This window comes from Martes martes, assembly GCF_963455335.1.
Source record: "Martes martes genome assembly, chromosome: 2".
NCBI classification, from domain to species: Eukaryota; Metazoa; Chordata; class Mammalia; order Carnivora; family Mustelidae; genus Martes; species Martes martes.
This window is the reverse complement of record NC_137889.1, coordinates 143,010,970-143,025,938: the sequence shown is the minus strand read 5'-3', so window position 1 is coordinate 143,025,938 and position 14,969 is coordinate 143,010,970. Positions and strand designations below refer to the sequence as shown.

Here is a 14,969-nt window from a genome sequence, read left to right as displayed (position 1 = left end):
AAACTTAGAATGTAGGAATTTTAATAGAATTGGTGTCCAGAAGCATGGATTCTTTTCAAAAACTTAGTTCAGTCAGTACAATGAACATTTTCTGAATACCCATTACATGCTCATCATTAAGGTAGGTGTCGTGTACAAACCGGTCCCCGTCCTTACGCTGGAAGAAGTCAGTCTAGTTTCAGAGACTGCTTTGGAAGTAGTCATTTACTTCAACTGAAGTAGGTCATTTATTCACTTGGTTCGAATGCAGATGTTACGGGAGGGTGTGTGTACCGTGAACAGGGCATTCCCATGGCAGCTGCAGGCTTGCGTCCCAGCACGGCTTTCCAAGGCTGTTTATGTGTGTAAAGGCAAAGATACATCCACATACGTTTCCTCTTCTGTTTCTCTTCTCGGAGAAATGGCACTTTATTATAATCAGCCTTTTTGATTTTCTGTGTCCTGTTCCACCGTATGGACAGATGTACTAGGTTTATCGAGCCAGTTCCTTAAATTTCAGGACATCTGGGCAGATGTAGTTGGAGGGAGCAGGGGAGGTGGCGTGGTGGAGGTGACCGCAGAAGGCCTCGGGAGCCCAAGGAAGCCATCTCAGCAGTGAGCATGAGTGTGAGCGCAAGCGTGGAGGGATGCTTGTGGCGCACACCTGGGTGGCTCTCACCTGGGGTTGCGCACATCTGAGCGTCCCGGGGCAGGAGGGTGAGGAGGTGGCAGGGCACTCGAGGCAGAGGGAACAGCATCAGTAAAGGCAAGGGGACATCTGCCAGCGGTCAGTTCTTGGCTTCTGAAATACAAAATGGGAGGTGAGGAGCAGCACTGTGTGCCTCCAGTGTCTATCTGTGTGTGAGTTCGTGGTGTAAGGGTTCTCCTCGTCACTGACCTGTTGCCACTATAGCGGCACGTGTCCAGGAGCACAGAATAGCAGCAGAAAGCTTGGGCTGCCCTCCGGAGTTTGCAGTCTGGTCCCAGGGAGAAGGCCATTTTGCCCACAGATGAAGTGCGGTGGCATCAGAAGGCTCTGATGAGTGGAGGGGCCCATTCTCGGGGTATGGCACCTGGCCCCCCATGCCAAGCGCTGTGCCCATTCTGCCCTGGCACCGTTATCCTGCTGAATGCCCACAGTGACCTTCTGTGATGGGTTTCTGTCCCCCTCCCCGGACTATGAAGGCCACATAGGCCCAGAGGGGTGGAGTCCCTGCCCCTGAGCCCAGCTTCAGGGACAGAGCCTGAGCTCTTTGCTCTGCTTTGCCATGCAGGGTCTCTCATTGGTCTCAGTGGCCCTCTGCAGCTCTTCATCTACACGGGCTGGCTTTTCCTTTTGTGACCCAGGTGGGTGGGAGCGGACCATGGGTGAGGGGCACTTCTCTGTGCTGTTCCCAGAGTAGAACTCGAAGAGGAACAGCAGGGACTTTTGTCTTCCCAAACCCAGGGAAGACCGGGTTACTAAGAGTGCAAGGAGGTGCCCCCTACCCAGCTTCCAGCTTCTAAAGACTTTCTAGTATCCCGTCTTCGCTAGAAAACATTTCTGGTCAGGCTTTCTGGCTTAAATTGTTGTCTTCTCTGTTACTTCACGGTTTCATTCATCATTGAGTATTTTTGGGGAGCATGCCCTGTCTGAGCGCTGGCCTGGGTGTGGGGGACCAGCACAGAGCACCACCCTGGCTGGGTCACATTCAGCGACAGCCCGTGGCCTGTCACTCAGTGCATCGGTGTGCTCGCATCGTGGAGAGGGCAGAGAGCTGGCTCAGGGCTGCAGCACAGTGGGGCACCTGGAGGACTGGGCGCAAGAAGCCGGAGCTCGGGGCTGGCTTCTCGGTGAAGGTGCTGTCTGAAGACAGGCTGGCAGGTGAGAAAGCTAGCCAAGCAGCTGTCGGGGGAGAGGGGGAGCGGCACAGGGACAGCGGAGCCCAGCCCACCCATGGCTGTGGCCTCGTCTGGTTTCCCTGCCTCCATTCCCTGTCAGCCAGAAATGGAATCCGTGCGTCCAGAAGAGGCTATTTAAGCAAAGCATGGTCATTGCTGCTGTGCATCGATGTCCTAAGATGATGCATGTTCATCAGGGGGGTACTCAGTGTAGCACAAAACAGGACAGAGAACTCTGCCTTGGGAACTGACTTTCAAGGGGAGGATCCACAAAATTTCCTAAAGCTAGAGCAGAAACTGGCATGACTTGAACAGGTTGGGGGTAGGGGGTGGTGGAGGATGGTGGGCCACATAATCAGGGACCTGCGTTGGGGGAGAGCCTTTCCTTCAGGCTAGCGGACTCGAGCGTCCACTTTGTGCAGGCCCTGTGCTGGAGACACAGACAATCAAGGCATGGGCTCTGCCCTAACAGGCTTCCTGCCTCTCCCGCTCTGCTCTTGTCTAGCCTCCTCTCCTTTATGCTGACCTCTCCAGCCTGCTCTCCCAGCTGTCTCCCACACCCTGCCATGAGTTCTCTCTCCCTCCCTTTCTTACCCTTGCCCCGACTCCCACGGTCTTGGGACAGGGTCACACGAGTAAACACTAATTGTTGCACAGCTGCTGGGGACATTTTCTTTTTCAGGTGGAAACTTGCTGCCTCCAAAACCACCTGCCTGCAGTGGTGCCTTGGGGAGGAGGGCAGCTCTTCTGTCCAGGGAGCCTTCTTGTTCCTCCCAGATAGTGAGAGTAGGTGCGCCTTGGAGAGAAGGCCTTTCTGGAAAGGTCTAGGGGTTTTGTGAATTATGTGCCAAATGCGGTTAATGTCCTTGAACTAGCCATAGACCTTGGCTGTTGTGGCTTTGCATGAAGCTGAGTCTTGTCCTGCTTACGTAACAGAGGGGTGCTGACTACTGGTTGGAGGAAGCTGGGAGAGAACGTAGTGAAGTTAACTGGCCACGCTGGGTACACGGTACCGTTTTCCTTCAGTGTCTCACTTAAGAATATTTCTTTTTGCAAAATTATGTGAAGTGAAAAAAAATGAAGGTTTGAGGAGTTTCCCATTAGTTAAATAATAAACTCATTGAATCAAAAAATCTTTGACCTGTAAGACAGTTCACATGTAAGAGAAGAGCAAAATCCTGTCAGAGGACTGACAGTCATTGTTTGCTAAGAGCACTCAGGTTTTAAGCTTGAACACATGGTGAGAATGTCTTCTGAAGCAGGGGGCGCAGACAGGGTCCACAGGCCTTCTTTGGCTTGAGTCCCAGCGTCCTCTGGTTCTCAGCAAAGCACATAGTGGAGTTAAAAAGACATGGAGGTTGGTAATTCTGCCTCTTCAGTTTCTTTCATCCCGTGCTGTCGTCTTTGACTCCCTCCTGCCGAGTGTGTGAAGAGGGTCTTCTCTCTTCCCTGGAGCGTCTCATACCAGTGGACACTTAGGGCCGCCCTATTATTTCTCTGCATTTCCCAGATCTAGAAATTTGCCTTGTCTGGGATATTAATCGGAAGGGTTTTGCCTTGGAAGGGTTTTGTCAAGTCTTTTTTTTTTTTTTAAACATTTTTTTTTAGATTTTATTTATTTATTTGACAGAAATCACAGGTGGGCAGAGAGGAGGAAGCAGGCTCCCCACTGAGCAGAGAGCCTGATGCAGGGCTCAATCCCAGGACCCTGGGATCACAACCTGAGCCAAAGGCAGAGGCTTTAGCCCACTGAGCCACCCAGGCTCCCCTTGTCCTCTTTTTTAAAGAGATCTTCATTAAAAAATTAATTAATTAATTAATTAATTAATTAAATAAAGAGATCTTCATTCTCACTTCTACCATAAGTCTTTCTTAAGAAAAACTTCCTTTATATGTTATGAACACTTTTTTTTTTTTTAAGATCTTATTTGAGAGAGAGAGAGAGAGCATGAGTGTGGGGTAGGGGCAGAGGGAGGAGCAGACTCCCCGCTGAGCAGGGAGCCCAGTGCGGGGCTTAATCCTGGGACTCTGGGATTGTGACCTGAGCCACCCAGGTGCCCCAACCGTGAGGCCTTTTGAATTTACCTCGTTGGAGCACCCAGCTGGCTCAGTCAGTGGAGGATGTGACTCTTGATCTCAGGGTTGTGAGTGTGAGACCCACATTGGGTATAGAGATTACTTAAAAGTAACATCTAAAAATAAATTCACCTTGTCTAGAACAATATTAAAAATGAAATTCATCAGTTTAAAAATCCTGGATTTGTAGTTCCTAGTTAATAATTGAATTTTCTCCTTTATTCTGTAAGTTTATAAACTTTTTTTCATATTTGTTTAACCTAAACAGTTTCCCGTATTGAACACTGATGTTCAAGGAATGAATAGGAGTCAAGAAAAGCAGACCTGGTGGGAAAAAGCCTTGTACTCTCCTCTCTTTCCTGCGTCAGAGTGTGAAGGTAAGGAGGCCTATGTTAGGTCATTGGTTCATCATTTGGATTTCTCATCATTAAGAACAATACATTCTTTCACTATGAATAGCAGTCCACCAGGCACTTACCAGGAGCCTTCTGAGTGGTGGCATTGTCAGGCCCCGGAGACGCAGAGATGAGTGAGGACTGGAGCCCGCCCTTAGCCTAATGTGGGGAAAGGCATGGAAATGCATAAAAGCAGGACTGGCCTTTGCCAAGGCCTGTTCAAGATCTCTGTGAATCCTGGGGGAATCACCTGTGGGGGGGGATCTTCAGGAAGCCGCCCAGGTGGGGAAGGTTGGGGAGGGCAGACCCCGTGAAAGGGACAGCTTGCAGGAGGGTAAGAGGGTCTCTGGGCCCAGTGGTCCCAAGTGGGCCCAGCTGGGTGGTAGCTGAGGCCAGAAGGGCAGGCAGGGAAGAAGCCTGGCTGGAGGTGCAGAGTACCACTGGTATGGGTGGAGTGTGGTGTGCAGGAAGGGACGGCCACTGAGAAGACAGCAAATTGGAGGCTGTCAGGTCCATGTGTGTTTTAGGACAGTACTTGCAGCAGAGTGGAGAAGGGGTAGAACAGCTCTGGTACCAGCTGGGGTTCTGGGCCCCTGGCACAGGCTGTCTGGGAGGCCCAGGGTCAAGGCCTGGCCTCAGGCCCTGCAGGGGGTGTATGGGAGGACAGCACGGAGAGGTCTCAGTTGAGGACACCTCGGGGCCTTGGGAGTGACTCTGAGACGTGAGCAGGAGGAGGGGGTGGAGGGGCAGCACCTGCAGGGGGCAGACGGAGCAGGAGCACATTGGGTGAAGGGGATTTGGGTCTGGGAGCCTCCTGGGAGGACATGCCTGGCAGCTATGAAAACTCTGCAAGCCTGGAGGGGAGTGAGGGCTGCGGAGGGCGTGCCGCTGGCCCCGGGCTGCCGTGGGCTGTGCCATCCGACAGTCTCTGCCATCGGAGCTGGAAGGGGCACATACCCCGTTGGTTAGTATTCACACGTGCACATATCCGTCGTGTCTCCCGGTTCACGTAATGACCGTGGAGCCTGTGGCGCCGCTAACTACCTGCCGTGCCTGGCTCGGTCCCGCGCTCGGGCCGCCAGCACTGGCCTCCCTCTGCAGCCTGGCCTTCACCAATGGTGGGGGTGCTGTTTGCTTCTCTCTGTGCTGTGAGCCCCTGAACGCCCTCGCCAGAGCCTGCCTTCCTCCTTTCCAGAGGTTCGCTGGGTCAGAAAGAGCCCAAGGCGGAGTCTTCATTTTTAGCGTCTTTGTTTATTTAACTGCATTTATTAGAGAGCGGTCATTCCGCTTCTGAGCTAGTATCTGGGCTGCCTTCTCTGGTTTACAGTGCTCCCAGGCTTTCCTTTGATGTAGGCCCCACCGTAGCCTTGGGAGGCGGCAGCGCTAGTTCACAGATGAGGAGGCGCTGAGACTCAGGTCTGACGATTTGTCCAGAATCCTGCACTAACTGGCAGGCTCAGGCTCGCATCCAGACCGTCTTCCCTCGGTGCCCAGGGAGGCGCCAGAGTCAGGGGAGCCCAGATCTGGCCGTGGTAGATCCATTCCGTGCACCCGGTGAGTGTCCAGTCGCCGGTGAGTTTAACAGGAATGCAACTAAGGGAGCCCCAGTGTCCCAGAGTGGTGCAGCCAGACGGGCAGAGGGAAGTGGCAGTAGGCAGCGCTGGGGGTCCAGAAGACCAGTCCCTGTGGGGGTTTAGGATGGCTCTCAGATGCTGAGTTCAAGCTTCATTAGTGTGTCAAGGGCGTCTTGGCAGCTTTAGTTTGGTTTCTTGTCGTTAGTTAGGAGTCAGTCCTGACCTTTAGCCTGGGTCCTTAAGGGATGGTTAGTGCACGGCGCTTGTTTTAATGTGAAGTGACAGACAGAGACTCTCAGTGGGTAGGTAATGGCCACCAGGCTTTGGAATGACCTTCGCCTCACAGCTATGCATTAAATGCCTGCACAGGTGCCTTGTCACCGTGACATGACCAGCCTCACTCTTGCAGCCTGTGGGAGTGGGGCGAGCTGTCTGAGGAGCAGGTTGGCCAGGAAAATGGGGAGCCTCTTGCCCTCTCAGCAGGAGTGACTGGAGTCTCTTGTAGTCTGGCTGGGGGTTAATAACAAGCCCCCCGAGTCAGGGGTGATCTGGCAGCTCCCAGCCTCCCTGGAGAGGAGGGGGACCATCTGTTTTTACGGTAAAGCAGGAGGTGGAGACTCGGAGTGAGCCGGCTGGTCCAGGCACCCTGCTGCCGGGGCACCAGTCACCTGTGCCTTCACGGATGTAGCCACATGCCGGTGTGGCTTACGGGCCTGCCTTGTGCCAGGCCATGGGGGCCCTCCTGATGAGCTGATGTCCCAGCATCAGCGGAGGGAGTGAGGACATGAGTCCTGTGACGGTGGGGGCCATCTGCAGTGGGAGGTGCCCGGGCAGCAGCGATGGCTGGTGCTGGAGCAGGATGCGCTTGGTGTACCCTGGTGTGCCTGGCAGAGGGGAGCAATGCGAGAGTGCGGTAGGGACATGGTCTGCCGGAAGCCAGCAGCCAGAGCACGAGGGCCTTGCACACCCCAAGTCATGACGGGTCTGTCCTGAGTGGCGGTTTCCAGAGCTCGTGCGCTGAATTCTGAACCTTTGGAAGGCTCACTCATTGTAAGTGTGTGGGTGTTAGTTCAGTCTTATGGAGAAAGCCCTGCAGGGAAACCATACAGATAACAGTTAAGGGTTCAGGAGACAGAATGGAGTTGGAGCCCAGGGCCTCCATGGCCAGCTGGTAGACCTGGGGCAGTGACCAGACCTCCTGTGTCTCCGTTGTTTGTGTTTGTAGAAAGAGGCTAAAGATAGTTCCTCCCCGAAGGGGTACTTCTGACAAGTAACGTGCGTAGCACAGGCCTGGCATATGGTCCTAACCTGGATCATGGGAGCCATCCATGGGCAGATCACAGAGAACATTGTCCACAGTCACCACTGCCCATTCCTGACGCCTGTGGTGTCACGAGCTCCTTTTGTACATACAGAATGCTAACAGCAGGGCCGGGAAGGGCAGGAGTCAGGGAGGGCTGGCTCCGGCTCCACCCAGGGCATATCCTAGTCCAGGAGACCGTTACTGTCCGTGTGGTGATGAGCTGGTGGGGCGCATGGGGCCCATGGTGCTTGGTCAACCGAGCTGAGTGGGTGAGCCAGCCGGGGTCTTGGTTCAGCAGCCGGCATGCCAGCACTGTTCTTGAGGCTGCCCGCACGTCACCTCTTCTACCGTGCACAGGACCCCAGGCAGGCAGATGGTGACCCTGTTTTCGAGCTGAGGGAGCCGGGGCTCAAAGAGAGCCAGTTACATCGCAGGTGAGTGCAGAAGCAGGGGTCCACTCACATGTGTGTGGTCCTGGTGTCCGGGTTATATTCATGAACCTGAGCTGGTGACTTCGAGGTCCTGAGGCAGGCAGAGAGAGCTAAAGGTCATGGAGAACATGATGTGGCCAACTCCCAATGGTACGAGGGCACAGTGGTCACTGAGCATCAGTCCTGTCCGCTCCCATGTCACGCATGGGGAGCATGTCATTTCCTTGAACTCCTCGTGGTAACTGGACCACAGTCAACAGGAAACGTGCTCCACTGGGGGCATTATAGGACTTACACACGGTGATTTCAAGCCAGGGTCTGCCCTGGGCCTACCAGCTGTCTCCTCTCTCGTCACTGTGTCTCCGCAGCTGTATGGGGGCGCTGGTCTGGATTGAGACCGGCAGCGGTCAGCCATGGCTGCGCATCAGAACCACCTGGCCCCGACCAGATCCGTCAGGATCTCAGGTGGGCGCCTGGGCTGGCGGGCTGGGCTTCAAGCTCCCAGGGCTGAGAACCTTTGCACTAAATGATCTATTTGATTCCTTCTAATTCCATCTTCCAGTTCCATCCCCTTCTGTGGGCTGCTTGCCTACTCAGACCACAAGCCTTCTTTCTCTTCCCTGTCCTGCAGATACAGGGCAGATGAGCTTTAGCGTGATGTTGGCTTGAGAGGGAACAGACAAGGTGGTTGCCGTTCTGTCTTTCCCACTGCACTCCTCCTGTCGGAAGCCCCTTTGTTCATTTGTTAGATGAACACACATGCACTGCATTGTCTGTCTCCCTCTGCACTCCGTATGCTCGTGAGAGCTCAGGCCTTGTTGGTCTTTATCCTGTGTTCCCAGGGCTTACCATAGTACAGGTGTGACTATGTGCTTTGTTGAATGACTGTCTCATGCTGGGATAATAGACATGTCTGGTTATGCCAGCCTGTCTTTTAAAAACTCGATAAACAATTTATTAGAATTTTTAAAGGGACATAGCATTTTGCTCGTGCATACCTGGCTGGCTGGTGTGCGCGTGTCTGCTTTTAGTGACTGCTTAAACTCTCCAGAGGGTTGGTAAACCTAACTGATCTGACTTCAGCAAAAAATGAAACAAAAATGTATGTTTCATAACTGTGTCTTAATGAAATTTCCCCCCTTTCCCTCTTTTCCCTTCTCCATTCAAAATGATTAAGACTGTTATACAAATGCCAAGGGAGAGAATGGTATAGAAGAGTGTCCAGATGGTAAAGACATACCCAGTAACGAAGAGCGTCTGTTAGATTTTAATAGGGTAAGTGGACTGTCCTCCTCCTTACTAACTTACTAACAGCCACATCTCCTTGCCACTCAGGCTGGAGCCTGGGAGCCCTGGGAGCTCCCCCGCCTCCCCCGCCAGTCCCAGGTGACCCAGCTCCCAGGCCCTCAGTCCCCGCCTCCATCTCCTCCCACTTTGTCCGCTTACTACCAAGGCTTCCCACACTCCTGCCCTCGCTACCCCCAGTCTGTCATTCCCAGTGCTGCCACTGGTAATTCCTGTCTACCAGTTGGACCTTGGCACTCCCCCAGATGCCCTTGGGTGGGCAGCACCGGGAGACCCTTCTGGTGAGCTCCAGGGTTGGACCCCACCTTCCTCTGCCCTCACCATGCCCTGTGTGGCACTCTGGCCTCAGCCCTGACCCTGGGCTGCTTTTGGTTTCTATAGCACTGCCTCCCCATCAGGCCTGTGAGCTCTCGCTAGGCAGGCAGGTGGGTGAATAAGGACATGAGTCTCTTTTCTGTGTCAGCGCTGGTCCTGCGAGGACTTTTCCCCCAGGGCACCCTAGGGTATTGGCACCCATGGTCCTATCTTTCCCACCTCTGTGGGGGGTGCCCTGTGGCACCCCCGCTGCCACACCCATGCCTGGGAGCCGCTCTCTGGCCCCTGGCCCTGATCACCCCGCCCTCCCCTTCTCCCACCTCCTGCACCCTGTCCAGGCTGAGCACCCCCTCGATGCTCCTCACGACACCTGATTGGGAGGCTGTCCCTGTGCCATTCTGCACAGACTCGGGACGTCCTGTCTGAGGCCGTGCAGCCTCACCGCAAAGTGCGGACCTGAGCCTCGAGCGTCCGCTGGGACTCAGCCACTCCCGCTCCTAACCAGAATGGCCTTCTATCCCTGCGCCTTGCCCAGAAAGGCCCTGTTGTGCTCTGCCCTCGTGTGCCTCTGGCCTCACATCCTCTCTTCTCTTGTCCTTCCTTGTGGCTGTCTTCTGCTGCTGCCTCGGGGGTCCCAACCAGGGACAGTGCTGCCATTTGGAAATGGGGGAATGCCGGCTACTCTGAGGAGGGGGGTGGTCCTGGGTTCTGTGATGGGGGCTCTTGTGACTGGGGAAGGGGTACTGCTAGCTAGTATGATGGTGGGGTGGTTACTGTTGGAGAAGGGCATTGCTAGCTACCGTGACTGGGGGTGTGCTGGTTACTGTGGGGGAGGGGGGTGGGCGTTGCTCGTTACTGTGACTTGGAGAGGCGGCGGAATGTCGCTGGTTACTATAACTGGCCGGTGGGGGCGGCTTGGTTCCGGCCACTGAGGGACTGGAGCTTTGCTGATCACCTTGGGGCGGGGTGGGGGGGAGCGGCATTGCAGGTGGCCATGGAGGGGGAGGGTGGTGTCACTCATTGTCTGACGGGGTTCGGGGAGCATTGGTAGTTGCTGTGACTAGGGAGGGGCTGCCATTTGCAGTCAGTGTCCTGGGGGACAGAGATGCTGACCATCTGGTGTGTGGGGGACAGTCCCACACAATAGAGAGTTTTTAGAACTCCGGTTTCTGAAGCCCGGCCCCCAGGCAAGCTCTGGCTGTTCCTTACACAAGGCTTGCTTCTCGGCCTTCAGGTGAGGACACTTTTCAGAAGGGCCTCCCCTGTCGCAGCTGTCAGAGAGAGAGAGAGTCTCTGTGTGTGTGTGTGTCCCCTGCCTGTGCCTCCCCTGTTGGCCGCAGCACCCCATTTACAAAAACCGTGGCGTGCCATGCTGTTGCTTGGTCGGCTTGCTGTGGGCTCTCCGGAATGTGAGCCCGGGGACGACACGGCTGTGCCGACCTCCCCGGGTTCCCAGTGCTTGGCCCAGCCCCCAGCGGGGCGGCCCTCAGACCTTGGCTCGTGCCGTCAGTCCTCACACTTGGAATGTTTTGTCCCAGGGACTCAACACACAGAATCAGCCTTTTGTCCGCTTTCCGGATCGCAGAGAAGAGTGTGGTGGTTTTGCCCCAAAGCAGTGCACCTCTTTGTCACCCGTGGGTCTCCCCAGGAAGCCAGCGATTTGCTGTTTGCCCTCTGTATGTCGGGAGTGTTTCATGTAGCCCTTTGGGAAAAAAGTCTGGCTTTTGATCTGTTGAAAACTGTTTCTTTCATCCCAGGTGTCTTCTGTTTATGAAGCAAGATGTGCAGGAGAGAGAGGTGCCGGAGCAAAACCCAGCGGCTTCCGCAGAAAGATCTACTCCAGCGCCAGCTCCGGCTCGGAGGGCTCCGGCTCAGAGGGCGAAGGCGAGTGGGTGGACCCTGGCGAAGAAGAGCTCTTTTCTCGAACTCATCTCTAATCCTGCAGCGTAGTACAAATTATTTTTTGAGAGCGATATGTGATGGCAAATTACCCTTTTGTGAGGCCTGTTAATCTAAAGCAACAACTTAGGTTTCTTCTTCAATTAACTGATTCAGATCAGCAATTATCTTTCTCTTCTTGCTTATTTTAGAGTTGAGGACAGCTATCCTGTTGAAGATTTTTTGTTTTCCAAGCTGTTGAATTCTTGGCTATCTGAAATAGACTAGATTGTGTTGTCAAATCAAGAATGGGTGTGCATGTGCTTGTCTAGAAGCAACCCTGCTTTCCACATCTTGACCGCAGTTGCTGTCTGTCCTTCCAGCTGCAGCCCGGTCACTGTCACCTTAGCGCCGCGGTGTCTGTGGCCACTGCCGCTCTCCAGAGACTTGAGCTTTGAAACCTTTAGCTTTGTTCTCTCAGAACTGGGATATAACACCCACCCCTGCCATGGATCGGGGTCTTTCTCAAGGCAAGAGGGAAGCATGGGTGACTCGTCCACGGGCTTCACAAGGTCAGCTCTCGTGTACATTTGCCGTAGGAGCCACAAGGGTGTGCTTTTAGAGACTTACAAAATACTGTTTTCTCTCTTAGGATTCTCCCCCCTCGAGTATCATGGAAGATACTATGGTTTGTGACTTTCTTGCTAACTGGAGGAGCCAAGGCTTTGAGGTGCGGGGTAGCAGCGGAGGCAGAGCAGGGCAAGGGCGTACCCCCGGCCTGTTTGACGTTGTGGTGACTTTTGCGCCAAACGCCCTTCAGGGTTATTTGTGGTGAGAGTCTTAGTTGCAGATCATGATTTTCTGGTGACCTCCATTGAATCGAAGCCTCCAGAACTCCAAATTATAAACGTCTGACATGCAGTACAGGCCGCCTCGTCACCCCAGAGAAGCCCTGGCTGCTGCAGCTAGCCGCTGTCATGGCTGTGATCGAGTAGAGCTTAGATTTCATTTTGTGTTGGCGAGAATGTTCTGGGCAAGTTCTGTGTGGTGGGTTGGGGGCGGGCAGAGACGTCCTTTCTCCCAGACCTTTGTGATGGCTTCATGGGACTCACTTCCCGCTCTCCGTGGGGGCTGAGCCATCGGTCCGTCTCCTCCAAGTCCTGTCCACTCAGGATGGCCGCCACCTCAAGTTTTCACGCTGGTGGGCAGCAGGTGAAGCTATGAGGAGCAGTGTTTGTAAAACCAAATTGTTTTTCTATTTAAAAAACAAACAAACAAAACCTAATGTGTAAAATCAGTTTAGTGTGTCCGTAACACCAGGAATGGCAGAGAAGTCTGGCGTGGACGAGACTGCTTCACCGCGAGTCTCGGCAGGCAGTGCACACATGCACTTCGCTAGCTGGGAGCTGGAGTGGCTGGGAGACCCCTGGTTTGCTCCGAGCCGCGGGTGCGGTTGCCTGGCTTGTAATTGAGGACACAGATGACTCCAGGGCTGCAGAGCCGCCCTGGCTTCGGTGTCCTCGCTGGGAGAAACCCAGCGGACGGCGGGCTGGGGTCTCACCACACGCCAGGGCTTGTTCGTACTCGGCACATCTTATGACACTTTAAAGAGTGTGTGTGTGTGTGTGCGTGCGCGCGCACGCGTGTGTGTGCGCATGTGTGTGTGTACGTGTGCAGGTGTGTGTGTGTGTGTGTGTGCATGTAAGGTTTATGTTGCTGTTATTTATTTACAGACTTTATAAGGTTTTATGTATTTTTCTTTCTTCCAGAGCTTCCTAAAAAGTGATTAGCATCTGCACTGAAATATAATTTAACAGCAAAGGCAAAAAAGAATTGGAAGTTGTAAATTCCTAAAATCACTACAGTGACGATCATTCTAGAAATCGTTGCTTATGTAGCAGAGACCAAATAAATATATTTCAGATACAACTTTTAGCTCAGTTGATTTTGGACAGCTGCTTTTTATCAAGACAGGGCTCCAGGTGGCCGAGGTGCCGACTTCCTCATGCACTGGCGGGAAGTCAGTGCACCTTCCACGGGGGAACAGGGATGGATTATAAAATGGGCAAGGGGATTAACAGATTATGTAGTTATTTGTTTTCATAGCTAAATGGCTGAAGTCCAGAGGCTTTCAGCGACAGAGTTGAAAGTGTGGTTTTTAGTTTTGTGAATGGATGATCACAAAGAAAAAGCATTTTTTAAAAAGTTGGCAAAACGCTGAGACTCACTGTGGTATGACGCGCATTTGCATATCCATAGCACTGAAGTACCCGTGTTCCATTCCTGGGCTGAGATTTTTTTCCCCGTGGTTGTATTGTTCTGATTTCACGTACACCAGAGTAACTGATTTTTTTGTTTTCTTGTGGAGTTAACACCAAATAAAAATTTCGAAAAACAGTTGGTTGTCTTTGTTTATCGTAGCAGAGGATCTTTTGTAGAGATCCGCAGCCTTAGTGACCTGCGTCAAGAGAAAATAGAAAGCGTCCAGGTCACATCGTTCCAGATGAAGGGCATGCAGCTCTTATGGGCATTTGCTCAGAATGCTGGCGCACTGCTTTGCTGGAAAAGGAGGGTGGGGGGCCTTCTGGTAAACGAGTCGCCCCCTCCCCCCCCCCAAACCCCAGCTCCTACCTGAATCCTGCAAGAAACATGGGATTTTTGTCCGGAGGTGTAGACAAAAGTTCCATCTTTTTGTTATGGGAAAAAAAAATCTCTGTTGACACGATCAACGTTCATTGTAGGAAAATAAATCAGTGCATTTTTAAAGTATAAGAGAAATCTCTGCACTTCCACTGCCAGGCACTGGAAGCTGCTCCCATTTGTGCCCAAAGCCTCTCCAGACAGCTGAGCACCTACAGGGCTGCAGAGAATGTGTGATGTGGCGGGATGGTGCTGTCCCTGCTTCTGCGGACTTCATTTTTTATTTACTTATTTGACAGATAGAAATGACAAGTAGGCAGAGAGGCTGGCAGAGAGAGAGGAGGAAGCAGGCTCCCCGCTGAGCAGAGAGCCCGATGCAGGGCTTGATTCCAGGACCCTAGTGTCATGACCTGAGCCTAAGGCAGAGGCTTTAACCCACTGAGCCACCCAGGCGCCCCTTCTTTGGACATCAGAAGTGGGTTTTCACTCAGACGTCATCCCGTGACTGTGATTGCAGGTGTATGTGGGAGGTTTGGTTTTGGTTTTGGGTTTGTTTTTTTTTTTAAGATTTTACTTACTTGAAAGCGGGACAGCACTAGTGAGGGTTAGAGCAAGAGGGAGAAGCAGGCTCCCTGCTGAGCAGGGAGCTGACTAGGGACTAATTCTGGGGCCCTGGGATCATGACCTGAGCTGAAGGCAGACGCCTAGCTGCCTGAGCCACCCAGGCGCCCTGTACGTAAGTTTTTATAGCTGTGTTATTTTGTTCCAAAGATTTAATAGGTCCCTCACTGATCATCATATGGAATGTTCCATCATGTAGAGTGCTCCGTATTTTGGATAGCACTTCTGCGGATGCCTGGAAACGTGGGTGTCCTTGTACAGTCACTCCTAAGGGGAGAGTCTGGCCTGTGGAGTGCCTGCTGTCCCTGTGGTGTTCCAGCAGCACGTGGGACAGGACATCCTTCAGGCCTCTGCTGGAAGTTGGACAGCCTTTCCCCACCATCTGAAAGCTGAGGATCAGCTTGGGTGATTTGAGGCAAGTACTTTCTCCGGTTCGCATTTGTCTTTCATCTGGGGCAAAGGACAAGATGATTCCATACAGAAGCATTTCAGGGTTGTTTTATCCTTTTTTTTTTTCCAAGATTTTATTTATTTGAGAGAGAGAGCATGAAAAGGGCGAGGGGCAGAGGGA

The 14,969-nt window shown here is 53.1% G+C and overlaps 1 protein-coding gene across 1 annotated transcript in view; it reads left to right on the top strand.

The window, feature by feature from the left end:
• Positions 1-13,534, top strand: part of KIAA0232 — an 83,948-nt gene extending 70,414 nt beyond the window's left edge. Inside the window, exons 8-10 of the mRNA XM_080797749.1 lie at positions 4,205-4,313; positions 8,817-8,914; positions 11,017-13,534. Of these exons, the coding sequence (XP_080653875.1) occupies positions 4,205-4,313; positions 8,817-8,914; positions 11,017-11,196 (387 nt within the window). The 3' untranslated portion in view covers positions 11,197-13,534. The remainder of the gene's footprint in view (positions 1-4,204; positions 4,314-8,816; positions 8,915-11,016) is intronic.
• The last annotated feature ends 1,435 nt before the right edge of the window (positions 13,535-14,969 follow it).